This window comes from Columba livia, chromosome 4 (assembly GCF_036013475.1).
Source record: "Columba livia isolate bColLiv1 breed racing homer chromosome 4, bColLiv1.pat.W.v2, whole genome shotgun sequence".
NCBI lineage: Eukaryota > Metazoa > Chordata > Aves > Columbiformes > Columbidae > Columba > Columba livia.
The window spans coordinates 49,625,383-49,646,052 of record NC_088605.1 but is presented as its reverse complement, the minus strand read 5'-3'; the positions used below and the strand labels follow the sequence as shown (position 1 = coordinate 49,646,052).

Here is a 20,670-nt window from a genome sequence, read left to right as displayed (position 1 = left end):
AGACAACTGGGAGAGAAAAAAAAAACATTGGTGAACTCTGTGATGCTTTGTTACCCTTCAGGTTTTCAGGTTAGGGAGTTGATATATATATATTTCTTTTTTCCAGAGTAAAAATGGAAGTGCTCTCTTAAAGAAAGTTCCTTATTTTGGTTAGGCTGAAGAGCGGCAAAGACGAGTTTGTTGCTGGTATGAGCCAGTGCTTGTTATAGGAAAATGCGCTGACGTGTCCAGGGCTGGGCAGGGCTATCATCACAGCCACTATGACCTGTTGATGCTGTCAGGACCCTGTAGTCTGGTGCAGCATTGGAGCCCAGGACCTCTGGCAGCTTTTATGGTGACTCATAAATCGGAATTCATCCCTGTGACTCCAAGGCTCTGTTCAGTAGGGAGCATGTGCTCACCCCATCATATAGTCATCAAGAAGCCCTGAGATTTTCTTGGTTTAGAAAGGAATTACAGGATGGATGGATTTGGAAGGGACGTCTGGAGATCATCTAGTCCAATCCCCAGGTATTATTCCTGGCTAGAAAAACTGTGTTCCCTCCCGCTTCTTCCCATGCTGAAATGGGAAATGGAAGTTAGAGTATTTTTTACCCCTGTCCTTTGCTTTTTCTCCCCAGATGCTTAAGTGTCATTCAATATCTCAGCTTCTGAGTAGCACTCCAAAATAAATACTTGATTTCCTTTTGCTTTATTATTTTTCTCCTGTGTTTTTCTATCCACCACAAAGACTTAATCTGAAACATACACAGGAAAAAGGGAACTTATTGCTACTGTTTTCAGAGATAATCAGTTTAATGTCAAATTCATGTGGATTTCTTCATAATGAACTGAACAAATTGAGCTCAAATTCAAACAGTGGGAATCTGAGTCAGAGAGGAAAATTAAAATGAAGAACATTAATATCCTGATTTCTAACCCAACTGAGACCTGATTGTTTCCTAAATGTAATCTCCCATCAAATTCCTCCCACCCACCCAAAAATACAATTAAGATGTGATTTCCAGGCTGAAATCATCTCCACACTGTTAACTCAGCGGGGACGACTGTTTGTGTTGCAGGGAGGGTGGGTGAAGTTTTAAATTATCTTCAGGTGGCCATATTAGCCTGCATTTTTAAGAAGCAGTTATGTAGGAAACAAAATAGAAGGGGAAATTCTGCCTTTGATAGGAAACCATCACTCCAGAAGATGAGAGCTGTGGGAAAAGAGAGACGGGCAGAAGATGGCGAGGCAGGGAAAGAAAGAAGAAAGAAAGAAAAGAGTAAAATTGAAAAAGGAAAATCAAGATTACCCTGGGCTTATTACAACCCATTTGCAATGCTGACCCTTTGTTGACTGTGCCCAGAGACACCGGAGAGCAGGGGAAAATTTGGACTGTGGAAATGCTCCTGTTGTGTGTCAATCTTTCTCAAGATGCTCGTTCACTCCTTGATGGATTGATGTGACCAGTGTGACCACTGGATTCCTCCTGAATTTATGTTGCGTGTAAAGCAAATAGCATGCAGGCAAGCTCTGGGAGAGGTGGGAACACCTCGGCTCATCTCAGTAGGATATTCAGAGGGCACCATCAACTGATCCCTCACCATCTGCCTAAATGCTTCAAACCTACTCTGAGTAGTACCTGTGGTTCTTCTTGTGGTTCAGAGATACTAGAGCATAAACACTTCTCTGATTTCTTCCTCTTTGTTTTCTGTTTGCAGTTGGCAGGAAACAGTGCCCCCGTTTCTCCTGCGAAGTTTTCATCTCACATCTTTCAGAGCAATGGTTTTACAGTCTGGGTTTTTTTTTCTTTTCCAGTTGTGGCTGTATGAATGTACATGTCAGCAGGCAGAGTTAGTGGTGGACCCATGTAATTTCTAAACGCATTTTCAAGTTTGCCAGATTGCTTCTTTTTTTTTCTTTTTATTCTTGTTGTGGCACTCAGATAGGCAGGTTCAGCACCACAGACTCCCAGGATATCCTGGAGTTGTTTTCCTGGTTCACAAATGCACCTACAGGTAGAAGAAACTCATCAAAGTATTCTTGAATATAAAAGAATTTGTTTTGTTTTGTTGGTGTGGGGGGGGAGGGGGGTTGAGCAAAAATTATTTGGCTAAAGAAAAGCATCAGTCTCCCACAGACACTTCACTCTATGAGTACCATCACTGCATGATATGTAGAGCAAGAGGTGAGTCTGGCTCAACCTGAGGTCTCCTAGGAGATGCTTTAGATGCTTTGTGCTCTGTTTGCAGTCATAATCAGGGTTTTTTGGAGATAAATGCAGGGAACTTCTCAAGGTTGAGCCTGGTGTGGCCCTGGTAGGGGCAGCAGTCCCTCTGACCATTCAGGGACCATCATCTGTGGATGTCTATATCTCATTTCTTCATTGTCCTTGCTTTAAATATAAGGCACAGCACTTTTCCCCAGAGTTTCCCAATTTTCCCTTTTTTGCAAAGTGCTGAGAGGTGTCTGTGCTTAATTCAAATTTCAGTTTCTATTCCTTTTTGGTCCCGGCTGTTCCTTTACCTCTCCATCTCGCCGCCACTGGCATTTTTACTGTGAAGCTCTCTGGTGTCATCCCCTGTGCCCCTCTGCTGCTTCTCTTCCCTCTTGTAACCCTTACAGACCACACACATTGTCCCCTGAGAGCCCCCAACCCCACGGATACCCCAGGTGGGTCCCCTTGTGATGTATTTGGATTATTTGGATGGAGAAGTCCACATGCAGTTGCAGCGAGTCAGCTGGGAGGGATTGCTGTTTGCAAGATAGAAATCTCCATGGCCCTCTTAAGCACCTGGTGGTTTGGCTAAATGTCAGCATCTGACCTCAAAATGAACAATCCTAATAATTACATATGAAGTAGGGAGAAATTCCAGATATTTTTTGTTTGTAAGGGAAACTCACCGTCCTTTTGGACTAGCAAATTGCCTCTGCTCTCCCTTTTTTCACTCCCCTCTTTTTTCTTTTTTCAATCAGTCATACATTTTATGCCAGGAAAATTATGATTTTCTTTATCGAGGATTAAAACTTTGGGAATTGAACTCCTATTTCCGCCTAAGTGCCAAATCAACACCACTGTCGATTGCCTTCTCATTTATTTTGCCTCTGTGCTGCCTGAGACTGAGGGAGCTGAGATTTGTTGCGGTGATTTCAGTGACTGACATGGCATTCTTCCTTTGGGAGATATTATGAGCCGGCTTTGATTTTTGGATTGACAGCCATATAATTGGAAGTTCAGTCATTAGGTGGAACAGATTTAAAGAAGAAAAGTAAGGGCAAGGCAATTTCTGAAATCAGAGCAGGCTTTGGGGAGTATTAGATCCAGCTGGTATTGCTGCAGAGCAATCTTAATATGGTGACTGGGAAGATGGAAGGAAAAAGTGTGGCTGCTTGTACAGAATTCGATAAGTGTGGTCCCACTTCCACCCGTCTTTGGTAATAGCTCAGGGCTAGGAAGAAATAAGCTTAAACAGGAGCAACGGGGGATAATGCACGTTTGTATAGTCAAGGTACAGAAAGGTATAAACCCTTGGAAGGGGTCAAAGGGGTAAAAAATGTCCTGTCCTGGGACAACATTTCTGTTCCAGGTAGTTGAGAAGGCATTGATGAGCAGGGAGTTATTTATAAATAGTATATATTTATAAACACACGAGCTGTGTGTATTGAATGTGACCTTCAGATTATAATCCAGTTTGTCATCTGAAAAATATTGCAGAAGAAAATGAGGGTAAAAAAGGGACAAAGAAATACTATCCCCACCCCTGTCTCATCATAAAAACACTGAATGTTTCATTTGGCAGAAGACGGCCCAGAGCTTAACAACCTCATTTGCTGAAACTCCATTTCGCTGCAGTCAGTATTAATAGCATCTCAATGAATAGATTAGATGCTGCAAGTGACAACAAACCTATTTGAGAGAAATTTAATAGGGAGGTTTATTGAAGTTTATTAGCTGAATCCCGTTGGCTATTATAAGAACACAGCTCAATAAATCTAAACAGCAGAGTGTTTGTTGGAGGGAACCAGGAAAAATATTGAAAATACCTGTTGTCCTCCAGCAAATATGTATTATTTCACTTTTCATAATTGCATCAGCTATTGGAATAAATTGCAAGGGAGCACGTGGAAGACCAGGATTCTTTAAATACTCAAAAACGTTGCCTGTAATGCAGAAAAGGACGCTACTGAATGCCAGTAGGGAAAGTCACAATGAAGACGAGAGCTTTGACTTGTGCAAACCTACTTGGAATCTATTTGCTTTCCCCAGGAGTAAAGTGGAATAAGTAAGTTAATGCTAAGTGATGTACAGACGTAGTGGTACATGCTTTTGTTTCTGTCTTCTGAAAACAAACCCCAAAAAAGCCCAAGAAAAACTGCATTTTGGAACCGCTGGGTCAGAGGGAATGAAACATTTTGTTATGACTCAAGATGTGCTTTTTCTAAGCTATTTATTTCTGTTTCTACTCTAATGAAATAGTGACATCATAAGGAAAAGTCCCAGCCAGCTTTCAGACAAACCACTTTTTTTGAACAAAAGTTGAAAACTGATTTTTGTATGGACATTTTTGAAGCATTTTGTTGATTCACTAGTTCATCCGATGGAATTTGTCAACTGATTTGTTCTCCTTAGCAAAACTGCTGTTGAGTAGCGTATACACATGATTCACGTCAGCTTAAATGCCTTTGTGGGGCTTCGTCAGCCAGCTGCCCACAAAAACTTAATTGAATTTTTGTTCCTGAATGATACAATCTAGAGTCTGGCCACGCGTGCTTGTCATCAGCATTTTCAACCTTTGCTTTCAGCAAGTGCGTAAATCATACTTGCGTTTAACATGGTGCAGTTTTCCTCTACAGTCATAACACCAAGCTCTTCCAAAACATTATTTCTACATTCAGTGTTATTCTGCATCAAGGACATCAATTTCTGTCTTAGGGAAGAAAAAGGTACTGTTTACTTGTGTGGTCATTAAAATGATACCTGCTTTCACAGGCACACAATGGAGATAAACACAGTGATCTGAATCCTCTGTGTGTTGTTGCAGTGACGGTAAAAACTGTGTGATTTTCCTCTTCCTTGTCCTGGTTGGCTTCCCTTAGCAGGTTTTCTCAGTTTGCAAGTCAAATGCACAACCCTCCAAATCTCTCCCTACTCCCTGAGCACTGGCTGTGCCTCCTCTTAGACTGTTAAACACTTTCAAATCCTTTAACAAAGGCTGGATCTTCAGCCCTTGGATCATGATGGTCCCCGATGCTATGAGAGGGACACAAACATCTGCAAATTACCCAGCAGTTTCCAGCATCAGGAAACCTCAAACCAAGCACTGGCATTGCCCAAAACCTTAATTTGAATGTCATTTTGGATATCAGAGCTGGCCTGACAGCTTCATTTTGTACTGGACTTTGGTCAAATATCAGGGGAAACAAGGAGACTTGGGGCTGTAGTTGTACCTGTGTAATCGTAGGGGATATTTTTTCAAAGGTGACTATCCTGCTGTTAAATATATTTGCTGGTTTTGATCATCTTATCTCACTGAACAAGGAGATGCTCAGCTTAACATGTGAGTTTGAAGCCCTGTCTTTTTTCCCAACTCCACATTCATGATCCCACACATACACAGCATGATAAGGTTTTGGAAGCAGGTTGCATTTGCTTTCAGTAGGGCATCTTCAACTAGCAGAACTGAAGGCATTTCAGCACAGCTGAGTTGAAGGCTATCACCCAAAATAAAGTAAATAACGAGTAGTGGCTGTATGCTGGGCTCAGGTGCTTCAGAAGATGTCAGAGAAAGGATTTGCATAGGGAGCGTTATCACCGAAATGTAGGGAAGCGAGAATGATACAGGACAGTGTGACTTGCTGGGAGAAATCGCTGTCATGCCACAGACAATGAAAGCACATGAGGCTGCAGAATAAACCTCTTTGCTTTCCGTCGTGATATTTTGTGAGTGCGTGCCACTTCCATCCCATGCTTGCTTTGTTAAGTTTCTGCTGGCTGTTTATTACCAAGGCCATTTTCACGCAAAACAGGTTCATAGTTTGGTAGTCCACCTGCTCCTTCTGCTCGTCCCTCATCTGCAGACCTAATCCACTTTTCATAACAACCCCATTGGTTGCTATAGCAATGATAAAATGTTATGAAAAAGGCAGGATGATACTTAAATGTATGGCTGGTGCTACCTTTTTATCTCTCCCTCCTGGGAAGGAGAAACCCAATAATGGGAATTTGTTTGGTGTATTATTATTTTATCTGGAGCCTGAATGCCATCCTTTTCTCTCAGTATCCTTTGAGGAGCACTAAAGCAGCCCGGGAGAAACAAGACCCTAAATTAGCAAATACAAGGTGTATATCATTTTGGTTTTAAGATGACAAAGGTTACATTTACTGTGACCTGCAGAGAGAGTGAAGTTTATCACGGCCAGCCTGCCACGTTGGGTACCTGCTGCAGAGTGCTTGGGCACGGCTGTGTTTGTGAAAGTGTTGAAAAGTATCTGAAAGTGATAGCTTTTTTTTTTTTTTTCAGATTTGCATCAGGAGAATTACTCAGCAATGCCATCAAAAGTGGCATTTTGATCAGCAAATTGAAAAAATCCTAACACACACAGAAATCAAGGGAGAGGAGGGCAGAGGATGCTGTATTTTTGCATACAGGAATGGGTGGCTGTTTTGTTATACCAAGCATCCTCTTCTATACACCCCAGAGAGCAAAAATTACTTACTCTATATTTTCAGCTTTTGTCAAGTTCCTAGCCAGAGTCATGCATTTAGAAGTTGGTTTGTGGACCCAGAAAGAGCCAGGTTTGTGTGAATTCAGCTCGCTTCAGAGCCCATCGCCCTGTCGAATGCAGGCAAATGAAGCGTTATATGCTGACACAGATCTGCCCCTTCTCACACAGCAAGAGCATCCCTCCATGCAGAAAAGCTTGACCTGCCCGGCTGTGGCAGGATCAGCTTGTTCCTGCATGCCAGGGATTGCTAGACAAGATGAGAGTGGGGATATCTTGAGTAAGATGCTCTTTCTAGCAGTTACCATTTTAAAGTGCCTCAAGCAAAAGCATTCAGAACTGTGCAGCAGGTATATTTTTCTCCTCCATATCAAATCTCATAGGCACTGAGTTGGAAATTGTGTTAAATCTGAAATGGGAGGATTATATCGTATTAACTCTGCCTATTCCTGTTACCTGTATAAAAGTGAGCCCCTTTTTGAATCCTTTATGGCCCAGTGTGACTAAAAGATATAGTGAGGAGAGTGTTGGTGTCTTTTCCCACATAAGTGACACGATGAAAGGCAACAGCCTCAAGTTCTGCCAAGGGAGGTTTAGATTGGATATTGGGAACAATTTCTTCCCGGAAAGGGTTGTCACGCACTTGAACAGGCTGCCCAGGGCAGTGGTGGAGTCACCATCCCTGGAGGGATTGAACAGACGCAGAGATGTGGCACTTAGAGACGTGGCATAGTGGTGGACTTAGCAGTGTTGGGTTAATGGTTTGGACTGGTTGATCTTAAAGGTCTGTTCCAACCTAAATGATTCTACGAAAGCAGAAACCATTCTAATGAGCTTAGTATTCACACTGGTATAAAACTAGCATGAGAAGTGTTTCCTACTGTCTCTCATGCCAGATTGATGGAAAATACATTACCAGAAAGCAAGGATTTACCTATTAGTTACATTCAAGGTTGCTTAGTTAAGCATTCATATAATGTTCCTTATAATGTTCTTACAGGAGGCAGCTTTATTTCCTTATTTCCAAATACAGCAGCTCATGTTGCTTGCCATCAGCATAGCCAAAGATATCAGGTGAGAGAAGACAAGTTGTTTTTTTTCCCCGCTGCATGTGTTGAGGAGCCTCCCTGGCATGCAGCCCCCTTACAAGTGCCACCTTCCACTTTGTCCCTGCGCTCCAAAGGCCCATGAAGTGACCTATTAATGCCGTCCACTTGGGGCTGGGAAGGATAAGGGGGATAAGGGAGGTGACAAGGACAAAGGAAATCAGGCTGCTCCTTCCTTTCCTTGCAGAGACACAGAGAAACACCATCCTGGGAAATGGAGCCAGGCCTAGCGCCACAGGAGGCAGCTCCAGAGACCTCCACCTAGCTTTGGCTTTGGCCAATATTTGCTTTTTTTAAAATAATTAGTGGATGTGAGCTTTCAGAGAGCTCACCGCTGAGGGGATTTGTACTAGCCAGATGCACTTGAGGCATATATATCTTCAACATCCCAGCAAGGTTGGCTGGATTTGGGCTTGGCTTTTTGGATGCTGGTTTGGGTTCGGGCCAGGAGATGTTGGTGACAGTCTGGTAAGCTGAACCCTCTACAGCCCTGACCTGGCCATCTCAAGTCACCCCACCAAAAACTTGCTTTCCTGGTGGAAAAAGGTTTTGTTTAGCCCTGGAGGTGTCCTTTGGTATTCCTGCTCTACCGATGAGAGTGAGAATTGCCCTGGAGTCAAATTTTTAATCAGTTGTCTCTTTGGATTGCAGGGGAGATTTGAAGCAAGGTCTTAAGGGTTTTTCTGGTTCTGTAGATCAGCTAAAAGAGAGCTTGGAAGGTTTTGCTTCATGGGTTGATGCCTGCGATAGGAAGACAAGGTGTAGGTCTTGGCGGCCACCTGCCGAGCCGTGATAGTCATGTAAAGCAGAAGTCTAAGACTCTAAAGGACAAACCCAAGGGAGAGGACTGTCTGGGTGCTGGGAAACGACAGCAAAGAGGACTGGGAATGGGGAAAAAAGTATTTACGGGGCAAATGGAGAATCTGGAAACGTGTTTCTGTGGCAGCTCTTGCTCCCAATGGAAACACCGGTTGGAACTGCAGTGCTGTAACCTTCAAGAGTGGGTTTGGGTGTGCTTGGCGGTGGCACCAGGCAATACAATAGAGCCATGACCAAAGCAGAACTCACCCTCTTAGATGTGAGACAGTGCCGAGAGCCTTCAGAGAGGCTGCCTTTTCCATCCATTCTTTTGAATTCTGTATTTTAGACGTGTTGCAAAGCACTAGTAGAATAGATCCTAGCCCATAGTGGGACTTGAATGTGCTGTTTTCTGTTAGTCATTATATATATATATATTTTTTTTAATTTATTTTTTTTTTAATTTAATTCATTTGGCACTTTCCAGAGAGTTTTCCTTCCCCTGCATTGTGTAGGCTGCCATCTTCTTTTCTTTCCTTGTAGCAAGCATGTGGGCAGAGCCTTGCTTACACCCCAAGTGACTGAGGAACCACCATAAATGTAGCTTATCTGCTTACTGATCCATTTTCTTTTGCATCGGTTTGGGTTTGTGCATTGTCAGTAACATCTGTGCTGCTTTAGTGGCATACAGTTTTCTGAGTCTAATTAGCTGGCTGCTCGTAATCAGGACTATTTCAACTGTTGTCATTCTGAATGTTCTTTTTTCTCTTTTTTTTAATACCACATTTGCCTGATTGACCTTTTTTGTTTGTTTGTTTGTTTGTTTTTCTCTGTCTTTCTATTGGGCTGCTCCAGGAGCCATGGCTAATCATCTTATAACCAATGCTCTGCTTCGTCCTCATGGCACTAACAACCCTTATAATACATTGCTCGGGGAATCAGCGGTCTATAACAACCCTTCCGTCAGCATGTACAACGCACAAGGTGTGCTGGAGTTTCTCTCTATTTTTGCTAGTGAGAATTCCATTTTCTGTGGCTTATTTTGGCCCATTTATTTTTTCTTTTTTTTTTCTTTTTTCTTTTGTTTTAATTTTTGTTTTGTTCCCCTCCCCATGCACACACACTTTGGGATTTTTCTGAACTGGGCACAAAAAAATAAAAGATCCCCTCTCCTTCCTTTTATTTCAGTGCATCTTTCCGTTTTCTGAAGGCTTTTTTTCCATGAGCAATCAAGTTTGCTTTGACAGACCCTCATCAGTTCCACTCATAGCATTCATAGTGGGTTTGATTTCGATTTTTTTTTTCAATCTCTTTGCCTTTGTATTGTTTTTGTCTCATACATGTATTTTGTCAGATGTATCCATCCCTGTCTTTGTTGTCAGCACATTTCCTTGTTAAACCATTTATTTCAGAAGCAGGAACACCCTTGAAGGTAAGTGAAGCTGAAATGGCCTTGGCCACTGAAGCTGCTCTCGTTTTAAATGGCATAGAAAAATGTGGTCAGCAGGGGGGAAAGAAAGGGGGGGGCAAATAAAGCAAAACTGCCTTTGATCCCTAAGAAAAACGAAAGCTGAAGCGAGGAGCATAGGTCAGCTTCAAAGAGCAGAGCTTAGATATTGTAAGAAATATTTTGCCGTTTGCATTAATGCATTTTCTATGTGCAAAAAAAAAAAAAATAGAACAAGGTGTAGAGAAGCTCTTTCATATTCTCCTTTTGGCAATGGAAAATAAAGAGGTAAAGTCAGTTGTACCTAAGGGAGGTTTTCATTGTAGGAATCAGTCTCTTGTCACCAACATGTTTGTCTGGGTGAGGGGACAGGACCCTGTTTGTCAGTTGATGTTTAAGCTGGTCCCTAGGAGGAGCTGGGGGGTGCAGATGGGATTTAAAAACTTTTTTTTTTTTGCTTGCTTGAAAGGTAGCTGAACCATTACAGAGTGATGCTGCATTCAAGCGCAAGCTCCCAGTGAGGGCATCCCTCCCAGTAAAGGATGTCAGGAAGGGGATATAATCGTGGCTATAATGCAAGCAGTGAAACCCCCATCTTGCTATATGGCAGTGTATTTTTACAATAGATATTGCACTGTATCACTAGGGCATTTTCATTCAAAGCAGGTGTGTTTGACCTTTATGCTCTTCCTTAATTTCCTAAATTTCGTGTGATTTGTTTCCACTAATGCATTTTTCAAAAGGGGCTACTGTTAAATATGAAACTCACAGAATTTTAAGAACTTTTGCATATCACAAATGTCAAAATGAGCTTTGACATCCAGTATGGTTTCTTGCATGATAATATTGAGATTTGGAGAGCATTTAAATCAGGTGGCAGCTGGTACTTCTGGGTCAGCATCTGGTTTAAGAGAACATGTTCAGGTCTGGGTGCCTCAACCAAACCAAAGTGATTTGAGTGGAAATGTGACAGAAAAAGGTTTTACAAGCATTTTAATAATGTTGCGTCCTTCTGCTTCTTAAGGCTAGATTCTGATGCAGTGACCTGAGCTTAACAGCATTCTATTCCACAAAAATAGTGTGATTGATTTGCAAGCGCTATAGCCAGATGGAAAACGGAGAATCCTACACTGGCTTCATCTGTGGGAGATGACGGAGACCAGTGGGACCAGTATTGATCCATTTAAGCCACTGGAGTTTTGCCATTGACTTCAGGGAGAGCAGAACCCACCCAGTTCTTTCCAGGATGCTGCAAGTTAGTTACTCACTGTCGAAGCGGTATAGCTATTGCTTTACAAACTGGAAATCATCCCTAGACGATTAAAAAAATGTGAATATTAGGAGATCCTGCAGCAGAAAGGAAGGTTAGCAAAGCGAACCCTGCCTGATGGCCTCGGCGGCTCTTTGGGACATTGGGATGCTGAGCCAGAATAGTGCATGGTCACTGGTCAATGGTGTCGCCATCACCGGGAGCGCCTCGACCAGGGTAAACATGTGGTGAGGGCATCGCTAGCCAATGTCATCCAGCTCACTCCTTCCCCATTAATATTTTTTGTACCTTCATCTACCAGTTCTGGCACTGGCCATTGACAGGGACAGAATGCTGTAAGAAACCTGGGGCCTGATCTGGTCTACTTGTTCCTTTCCCTCTCCCCACTTTTGTGTTTTAAAATACCCTCTTTGCTCAAGCCAAATCAGAGAACCATTTTGGTTGGAAGAGACCCTCAAGATCATCGAGACCAAGTGTTAATCCAACACTGGCACTAAACCATGTCCCTAAGAATCTCATCTTTGCATTTGTTAAACCTTTTTTTTAACCCTTCCTTCTCAATCAATAGCTTCATCTAGCAGTGCATTACTTGACATACCATTCCTCCTACGTTTTTGCCACAAAGCCCATGTAGTGTTTGGTTAAAAAAAAAAATAAGAGCAGAAAAGCAAAGCTTCTTTACTGAAGTTTGTGAAACTCAGGCAGCCCTGCGATGTGCGAAGTCGCAGTCTTACAAAGCACTGTCGCAAAGGACGGATGGCAAGACATTTTTAGGAAGGAAATGGATTTTGGTTTCAACTGCCAGGGGTTATTATAACTTAAGTAAAGCAATTCATTTTAAGCCTTTGGAAGTGACGTTGACAGTGCCTGTCCTTTCAAGCATGACCATTACCAGATTTAGACTTTTCTGAAATTTCCAGGCATTATTTCTGGATTTGTGTTGCACAATGAACATTTTATAATGGCATTGGAAAACATTTTAAATGTGATAATTTTTTTTTTTTATGAAACTGTAGTCTATTGGATATTGCGTGTAAAATGTTTTTTCTGTCTAAAATGTCAATATTTTTAACCTGAAATAAACCATGTAACAAATTCATGTATTCTGGGCAGTGGAAATTATTTCGGTTAACTCTCTTTTCTGCATATCATCAATTTGCTTTTTACTCATGTTTCTCCTACTGTCGCTGTATGCTTACTTGTTGTTTTTTCTTTCCTTTTCTTCATGCTGTCGTTTAGAGCCCTACAGAGAGACAAGTATGGGAGTAAAGCTAAACATTGCATATCAAATGTAATTTTTTTTTAGTTCACTTTTATTGCATCACATATAGATGACATAGTTAATAAAGGAAATCCATCTCACAATTTTGAAATTGAAAGAGTATGAATATACATATGTGTATATATGTGTGTGCGTGTGTGTATATATATATGTGTGTACATATATATAGATGAGATTAGATGATGCTTTCTTTGTTTATTTCCTGTTTTTGTGGTGTTATTTACCCAGCATAGTTTCTCATATAACTGTGTGTATGATTTTTTTTTTCACATTTTTATTTGCGAGGTCATGGCATTTTTATGTGGTGTGTTTCATTGCAGACCCCACTATGTTTTCCACCTGCGATGCCTCCATTTGATTTCCCTCAGCTCTATGCATTGGCGGCAGGAGGAGCGCTCGGTGCCCTAATGCATAGGTCCCTTGATGTTACCATCAGACAGATGCTCTTGTCCCCGTTACCCATTACATATGGTCCCCCCGCCTTGAAACACTCCCTTTTCATTTCTGCCCCAAGCATTGTGGCTCGGTTGGAAGGCTTCCAATGTGAAAATCAACAGCTTTGTTCTATGTCTGCAATGGCTGCTTGGGTGTTTTTGGCACATTTCCCTCATTTGTTGGGAAACCCAGGATATGGCAGCACCCTAGCTCCAGAAACCTAAAAGGTGACCAACACATTTGGGTTATTTCGTCAAAAAGCAAGAAGAAATGCTGTGGTAGCTCTTGCCAACCATTGCCATGCAGCAACTATTCCATCGCAGATATAGACCAAATCGTGTATTTTCAGAAGGTACACGTGCCATGTACCAAGCATGGTATGAGCAACACTTCATCACCAGTTGTTGGCTAATGGCTCCTCTCACCCACCATGCCTTGCCGGGAGGTGCTTGCCAGTTTTCGGCAACACCTGAAGCCCTTAGATGAAAAGTAGATACATTATTTCCTACATCCTCACATTTGCATTCCCCAAAAAAGCATGGCAGCTTAATCTGCCTGGTTTTTCTTCTCCCTTGCTCTCGAAGCACTTCCTCATCCCAACCTGGCCAGTATCAAGTAACTAATTTTGGCCATGCCCTCATGCGGAGAGAGGTAGGGTGTTTAGCCTTGTCCCAAAAATCCCTGGGCCTGGAAGCACTTTGTACCTCAGCCTTCCTAATCTCCACATCTCACCCTTCAGGCCTTACGCCTTTCCTTACAGCCTGCCCAGCACAAGGGGAGAGCAGATTTATTTTTTTTCCCCTAGGAAGGGTACACTCCCAAGTGAAGTTTGGGCAAACAAATGGTTAACCCAGGCTGCAAATATTTCTCCCTCAGTTCCAAGGAATTGCTCTTTTCCTCCAGAGCACCTGGAGCCAGGGATATTTGGACCAGCCCAGGCTCACCTATTACTCAGTTCCCTCAGGAATACATAGAGCCTTAGGAGGTTCCAGCCAGGAGACGTTACTCCTTCCCACCCGCTATTGTCGCATCAAGTCACGTACTTGACAGCGTTTTCCTCTTTTTTTTTTTCGGTGGGAAGACCCTAAAGCGGTGAGCTGGAGCTGCACCCTTCTCTTTCGGCCACGACCGCTCTCCTGCCTGCCAAGCCCCAGCGTAGGAAGGGGGTTTGAGTGTGCAAGGTCCCGCGTGAGTGTCCCGTTTGTACAAGTCACCCTCTCTTGTGTGATGTTTTTCAGAGGGGCTTCTGAACAATGCCAGGGATACAAGTGTCACGGATACTCTACCACTGAATGGTAATCACGGCAACAGCTACAGCATCGCCAGCGGCGAGTACCTCAGCAACTGCGTGCAAATCCTTGACCGCGGGTACAACCACACCGAGAACGCCCTGGAGAAAAAGATCCTGAAGGAACTCACTTCCAACTACATCCCTTCCTACCTGAACAACCACGAGCGCTCCAGCGAGCAGAGCCACAACCTGATGAACAAACTCGTCAACAGCGTGGGTGGTGGCAGCAGGAGTGAGGACGATGCCATCGTGCTGGACGACGCCACCTCCTTCACCCACGAGGAAAGCCTAGGCCTGGAGCTCATCCATGAGGAGTCAGACGCCCCGCTCCTGCCCCCCCGGGTGTACTCGGCAGACAACCACCAGCCCCACCTCTATGGCCGGCGGCGCATCCCGCAAGACAACAGCGAGAGCTTTTTCCCTTTGCTGACCAACGAGCACACAGACGACCTCCAGTCGCCCAACAGGGATTCTCTCTACACCAGTATGCCTGCACTGGCCGGCATGCCCGTGACCGAAAGTGTCACTGCCAGCACCCAGACTGACCCCCCACCGACCAAAAGCGGGGGTGGTGACGCTGACGACGTGTACTACAAAAGCATGCCCAACCTCGGATCCAGGAACCACGTCCATCAGCTACACACTTACTACCAGCTGGGTCGAGGCAGCAGCGACGGTTTCATAGTCCCACCAAACAAAGAGGGAACCTCCCCAGACACCAATGTGAAAGGACCTGCTCACTTGGTCACTAGTCTATAGAAGATGCAGCAAAAATTCAGCAAAGAGACAGCGAAAAGCCCCTCTGTAATGCTCAGTTTACTGGTCTGAGTTAATCCAAGCAGTGGTAATGTTGTATGTACTCCTAAATCTTCACACTGTTTGAAAGGAAACTCTCGGACTTTTTTTACTGGAATTTTTAGGCTGGCCCGGAGAGGACAGTAACTGCAGCCCCCATCCCTTTTGTCCCCCATCCTCCCTCCCTTCAGACAGACTTCATTATGTTAATGAAAGAGATAGATAACGGCACACTTTGTGGCCTTTTCAAGTTATGCCGCGTTGTTTTAAAACAATCCTTGATGCTGTGTTGCTCTTAATGCCAAGGACCTGATTTAAGAGGGAAAATAGACAAACACACACACACACACACACACACAAAAAAAAGAAAAAGGCAAAAAAAGGTATAATAAAAGGCCAAAAATGTGCATTTGAAACTAGTAGCAATGATGCATCTAGGTGGGAGCGCTGCACAAAAATCAAGGTAGCAAAACTCTTTTCTTAGCAATCCGGATCACGTCATGGGTTTTGATCACTCATGCCTCCCCTTGGCTGCGGGAGCACACAAAATTTAATGAGGTGGAAGGGAATCCTAGAATTCTGTGCTAAAGGCATATTTTACATTTTGCTGTATTAACGGATGAGAAAAACTAATGGCAGAAAAAGAAAAGCAAACAATTTCTATGTAATGTACAGATACTAGCATTGCACATATAGTCTGCTTTCTGTTCCTCCAGAACTTGCGTCCCTGTTAATGTAGTGGGAAAAAAAAAAAAAAAATCAAACTTTTTTCTGTTGTGCTGGTCTTGTAAGTTTGTCTACCAGTAGGAGCAAGGTTTTTCAGAACTCCAACTCTTTTTTTTTTTTTTTTAAAGTTTCTTTTGCCTCTTCCCCTGCCCCTCCCCATCCATCCTCCCCCATCCCAGTAAAAAAGTCTCACTGGGCAAAAAGAAAAAGGAAAAAAAACCATCGCTTTCTACAGACCATTTTTAGAAACACCATCACCGTTTTCCTTTCAACCAAGGGAGTCTTTTTATTTCCTCACTGAATATCCCTCTTCAGCTGGCATCTTTGCTGAGCCGGGCCACAGGGTTGCATCCAGAAGCCGAGAGGTTTGGTTTTTGTTTTTTTAATATTGGGTCTTCAGCAGGAGACAACCATTTCCCCAGAGGAATGAAGAGCCTTCATGGCTCCATCTGGTCCCTGGTTTAGGCACTTGTACTGCAGCAGTTAAGAAGAAAATCAATTGATGCGTAGCGAGCTAAAAAATACTTTGCAGTGATTTTAAAACAAAACAAAAAAAAGTCTTCTGTTTGTCATTTTTCTTAACAGGAAATTTATTTATTTGACAGGATTTTTAAGTAACATAGGCTTTCCAGAGGTAAATTAGCAGCACGAAGTATAATTTCTTCTTTTTTTTGCCTTTTTTTTGCTTTTTTTTTTTTTTTAATTTATGATCCTCTTTGTATGGTCTCAAGTCAAATGACCTCATTACTAATATTTGTTGTAAAAGTGAAGCTTGTTTGCCAACCAATAAACAAACTGATCACAATTTAGAAGATAACTGTATGTATGTACTGTACAATTAATCTCTCTTTTTATTTCGTTGTTCCTCTCTTCAGTCCGAGTCCCCCTTCCATTAGGGCATGGGTGAGTGATGTCAAAGGCCTGGGCTGAGCAGTTTAAGCACGGGTTTAATCAGCTGTGGCTGACTAGAGCTGTCAGTCACTCGCGGTTACTTATTTAGGGGTAAGAACTACAACAGCCAATGGCTTTTGCAGGTGATTCTAGGTCTGTTTCGTGCCTGCTGTACGAACGAGCTGATGACATGCAGATGATTTGAGTGTTTAATGTGTCATACATTTTAATCATTGTGATGATTTTTTAAAAATTTTTATTATTATTATTTTGGTTCTTCTGAGATTAAAAACTGCTGGTAGCATGTCAAAGAGTAAAAACAAGTCCCCGTTAGGCCTCCTCAGTCGTTGTTTGCTGTCTCTTTATTTTCTTTCTCCGGGCGTATGCAAAGCACCATCACCACCCTTAGCCATCTCGCCCTTCCCATCGACGGTAGCCGGTCCATGATAATTTATAAAAAATTGATAAAACACTGGCTCAGGTTACCCAGAGAGGTGGCGGATGCCCATCCCTGGAGTCATCCCAGGCCAGGCTGGACGGTGCTCTGAGCAGCCTGATCTGGGTGAAGATGTCCGTGCTCATAGCAGGAGGTTGGACCCGATGAGCTTGGAAGGGCCCTTCCAACCCAAATTGTTCTATGATTCTGTGATTCAAATGCCTTGGTAGCAATTGGTATTCATCAACAGGATATAGAAATCCATAAAATTAGAATAGAATAGAATAGAATAGAATAGAATAGAATAGAATAGAATAGAATAGAATAGAATAGAATAGAATAGGTTGACAGCAAAACTCTGGACACACTCAATACCAGCTTTTCGCAATGCAACCTGTGCATGCAGGTAGGGTGAGCATTTCAGACCCTGTGGTCACAGTGATCCATGTAGCAGCCCAACGGAGGCTGCCAAAGCTTAAAATACTTAAAGTAAAAACTCTTTTGTTGTATTAGACTAGAAAAACATAGTTTTCCAGGTATACGGTGGGATTAAATTCATGCAGAGGGTGAGATACACCATAGCAAATATTGTCCAAGTAGAATGGGAGGCAAATGATCAGCATGACATTCATCAGGTTGGCAAGAGCAAACCAGTGCCGGATTTGCTATGGGATAATCGTGTCCTACTAAAATATGTTTGACTTTGACTCCAAATGGTCATTCTCCTCCAGCTCTTCTGTGTATTTTGGCTTTATCAGTGGACAGGAATTTTTTTTCTCCCCCTCTCCATCCCTTCGTGCTCAAGCCTACCCTTCCTATTAGCACTTCGGTTGCAAAAAACAGTTTGTTTCCAAGCTGATTATTTCCATCCCCAGGCTGTTCTGGCACCGCAGGATTCGCTGTTGGTGCTTCTTATAGCTTTGGAAACAGCCAGCTCACAAAACGGGAAATAGATATTATTAATTAAGTGAAAAATGGTTTAAGACTGTCATTTAGTTGGAAGGGGGGAGCAGGGTGGGGTTTAATTGTGCTTTTTTTTTTTTCTCCCTTGGAAACAGGTTCTTACTGTGATTGTGGGCATGGCAAAGGGTTCTGCTTGTTGATAAGTCGCTCGGTAGATACAAGTCAATGCAACAACATAGTGGTGACTTCGGTGCGGACTGCATCACGTGAAACCCAAGTCAACGTTAAGTCCTCAGTGCCTAAAATGCTCCTGGGATAGGAGGGAGAGTGACAAAACTTCTAAGGCGTTGCTCGTGTTATTAAAAATCTGTCTCAGGAGAACATAAGAGCACTGGCTTGGTCATCTCTCACACTCTGATCTCCTTACACTGAGAAAGAAAAGTCCTTTATTTTTAGCTACCTGCTGCATTCAGCCAGACTCTATGCAAATTTTATTTAATGGATATTTTTGGGTTTAAATAGTCTGTACTCAGGAACATTATATAAATGCCATGTCATCACAGGTGCTCTGGTAGTGGCGCTGAGAACGTCCTGTGGTGCAAAGCTGAAACCAGATAAAATCAGTGATTAATGCTCTCAGGGAAGGCGGCAGCTGCCAGTTACGGGCATTGTAGGGACGGTTTTGCTCTTCCAAGGGCTTTGTGAAGGAGTGATGGTCTGTTCAATGCTGTGATATTGAAACTAGCCAGGATAGCAGGGGAATCTTCCTTTTCCACAGCTTTTTACAGGTGCTTACTGTCTATTGTATTTGGTACACCAGACAGATGATGATAGTCTTCATCAAAATGCCAGCAGCAACAAATAAAACCATCCTGATGACTTGCTGTCTTTTTTATTTCTTCATCCTCCACGTATTTCCTTATATTTCTGCTCCTTGAACACACTGTACCCATGTCAAAATCCGAGGAAAAATCACAATAAATTAAAAAAAAAAAAAAAAAAGACGGTATACAGAGCAGTTACTACGTGCTGGAAGCAAATGCTTCATATTTTGATGGCGTTGCATAAAGAACCCCAAACGACAACTTTAAAAGACACAAGCCCAGCTCCTGCACAACTTCCTTGGCTTCTACACATGGAAGTACTTGTACAGATGACTCTCCAACTGCTGCTTATAATCGAGTACATCTTGCATTACAGCTTTGGAAAGGTTATTTCCAGCAGCAGGATGCTTGAAGGGCTAAATTATGGCTATAATAAAACCATTTTCAAGTCTTTCTCCCACTGTTCTATGAGGCATCTCTTGTGAGGTTTAATTCAGGTGGTTTTTGGGGATAAGCATTGAAAAGCAACTTGTGAGGCAGGTGGATGATTTCTGGGCAGCTGCAGCACCTTGGCCCTTGGTTGCACAAAAGCTGCACGAGGGTGGGAAAAAAACCTGGCAGGTCTTTGTCCTTTGGCTGCAATGTGCCAAAAGCTGTTTCTCAGCTGCCAAATTCGTACAGGACAAGCCCCCGATTTGAGACCAGTTTTTGAGGTTTTGCTGCAGCTCCAGCTGGCTACTGCTTACTTCGCCTTAAAAAACAGGATAGAAGTTTTATCATTTGCCACCAAGGACCTCAGCAGCCCCATTTTTTAAGAGATCCCTCCTTGATGAAAATAGATGAGCTGCTTTCGGTGTAAGCGCCTTGCCATCACTGCCATTCACCCATACAGATAAAAAAGGCCTCAGTGCTTCTCAGTGCTTAAGCTGCTGTTGTTAACAGCCAGGAAGAGCGTTTCTAATTAAATAGGTGGAATTTTGAATTGTTTTTGGTTTTTTTTTAACCCCAGAACACACTGTGCACCCAGGCATTTTTAGCTGCTGGGGATTTGCTGGCCCTTGGGTGGGTGAGAGATGGGCTGGAATGATTTATGCTTAGAAGATGGCCCTGGAACAACTCTTCAATTCTTCTTCAGTGTGTCTAGCATATCTTAACCTCTCCCTGGCTATTAGTTTTGAATAAATCTGCACGTGTTCACTCCAAATAGCTCGTCCCAGCCTGCATGTGTAAAGGGAGGATTTTTCCTCCCTGGGGCTGCAATGATTATAGAGGCAGCTGTAATGCACTCAGGCTTTGAAGGGCCCTTCAGATAATGTCTGCTAGCAAAACAAAATCAGTGTATTCTGCAGCCATTTCTCCTGACTATTTATTAAGGGAAGAGGGGGACCCAGAAAAAAAAAGAAACAACCAAAAAAACGCAATTTGTTCAAACGAGCCCTCTTGGGCTGGTACAAGCTGGTGGTTGCAGCTCAGCTCTGGGCTCTCCTCGCTTGAGCTGAGCTTGAGCAAAGAGGCACCTTGGCATCAACTTCATCTGGAAAGCGGTGGGCAGCAGGTCCTGATGCCATTTAAGAAATAATTGACTTGTGGGGATGTAAAAAACAGACAAATCTGTACCAGTGGCTCCAGCAAAAAGGGTGGGAGGAGGTTCTTGATGGGATGCTGGCCCGTAAATATGTTCACCTTCTCAGAGTGAGCCTTCTCCTTCAAGGCAAGCCCTGACATCCCATGTTCTGTTTGGAAATGTTCTTGAAAAATCTGAT

At 43.0% G+C, this 20,670-nt stretch overlaps 1 protein-coding gene across 50 annotated transcripts in view; it reads left to right on the top strand.

Annotated features, from left to right (window-relative positions):
* Nucleotides 1-20,670, top strand: part of ADGRL3 (adhesion G protein-coupled receptor L3) — a 385,183-nt gene that overhangs the window by 361,567 nt on the left and 2,946 nt on the right. For 18 of the 50 annotated variants that reach the window (XM_065061593.1, XM_065061606.1, XM_065061605.1 and 15 more), the window contains 3 exons: nucleotides 9,463-9,591; nucleotides 12,564-12,581; nucleotides 14,280-17,087. The exons of 3 other annotated variants lie outside the window; for them this stretch is intronic. In XM_065061593.1, the coding sequence (XP_064917665.1) occupies nucleotides 9,463-9,591; nucleotides 12,564-12,581; nucleotides 14,280-15,091 (959 nt within the window). In that variant the 3' untranslated portion in view covers nucleotides 15,092-17,087. Of the gene's footprint in view, nucleotides 1-7,703; nucleotides 7,778-9,462; nucleotides 9,592-12,563; nucleotides 12,616-14,279; nucleotides 17,088-20,670 lie in introns of those variants that run through there. 29 more of the 50 variants (XM_065061618.1, XM_065061635.1, XM_065061612.1 and 26 more) reach the window with 11 other exon arrangements.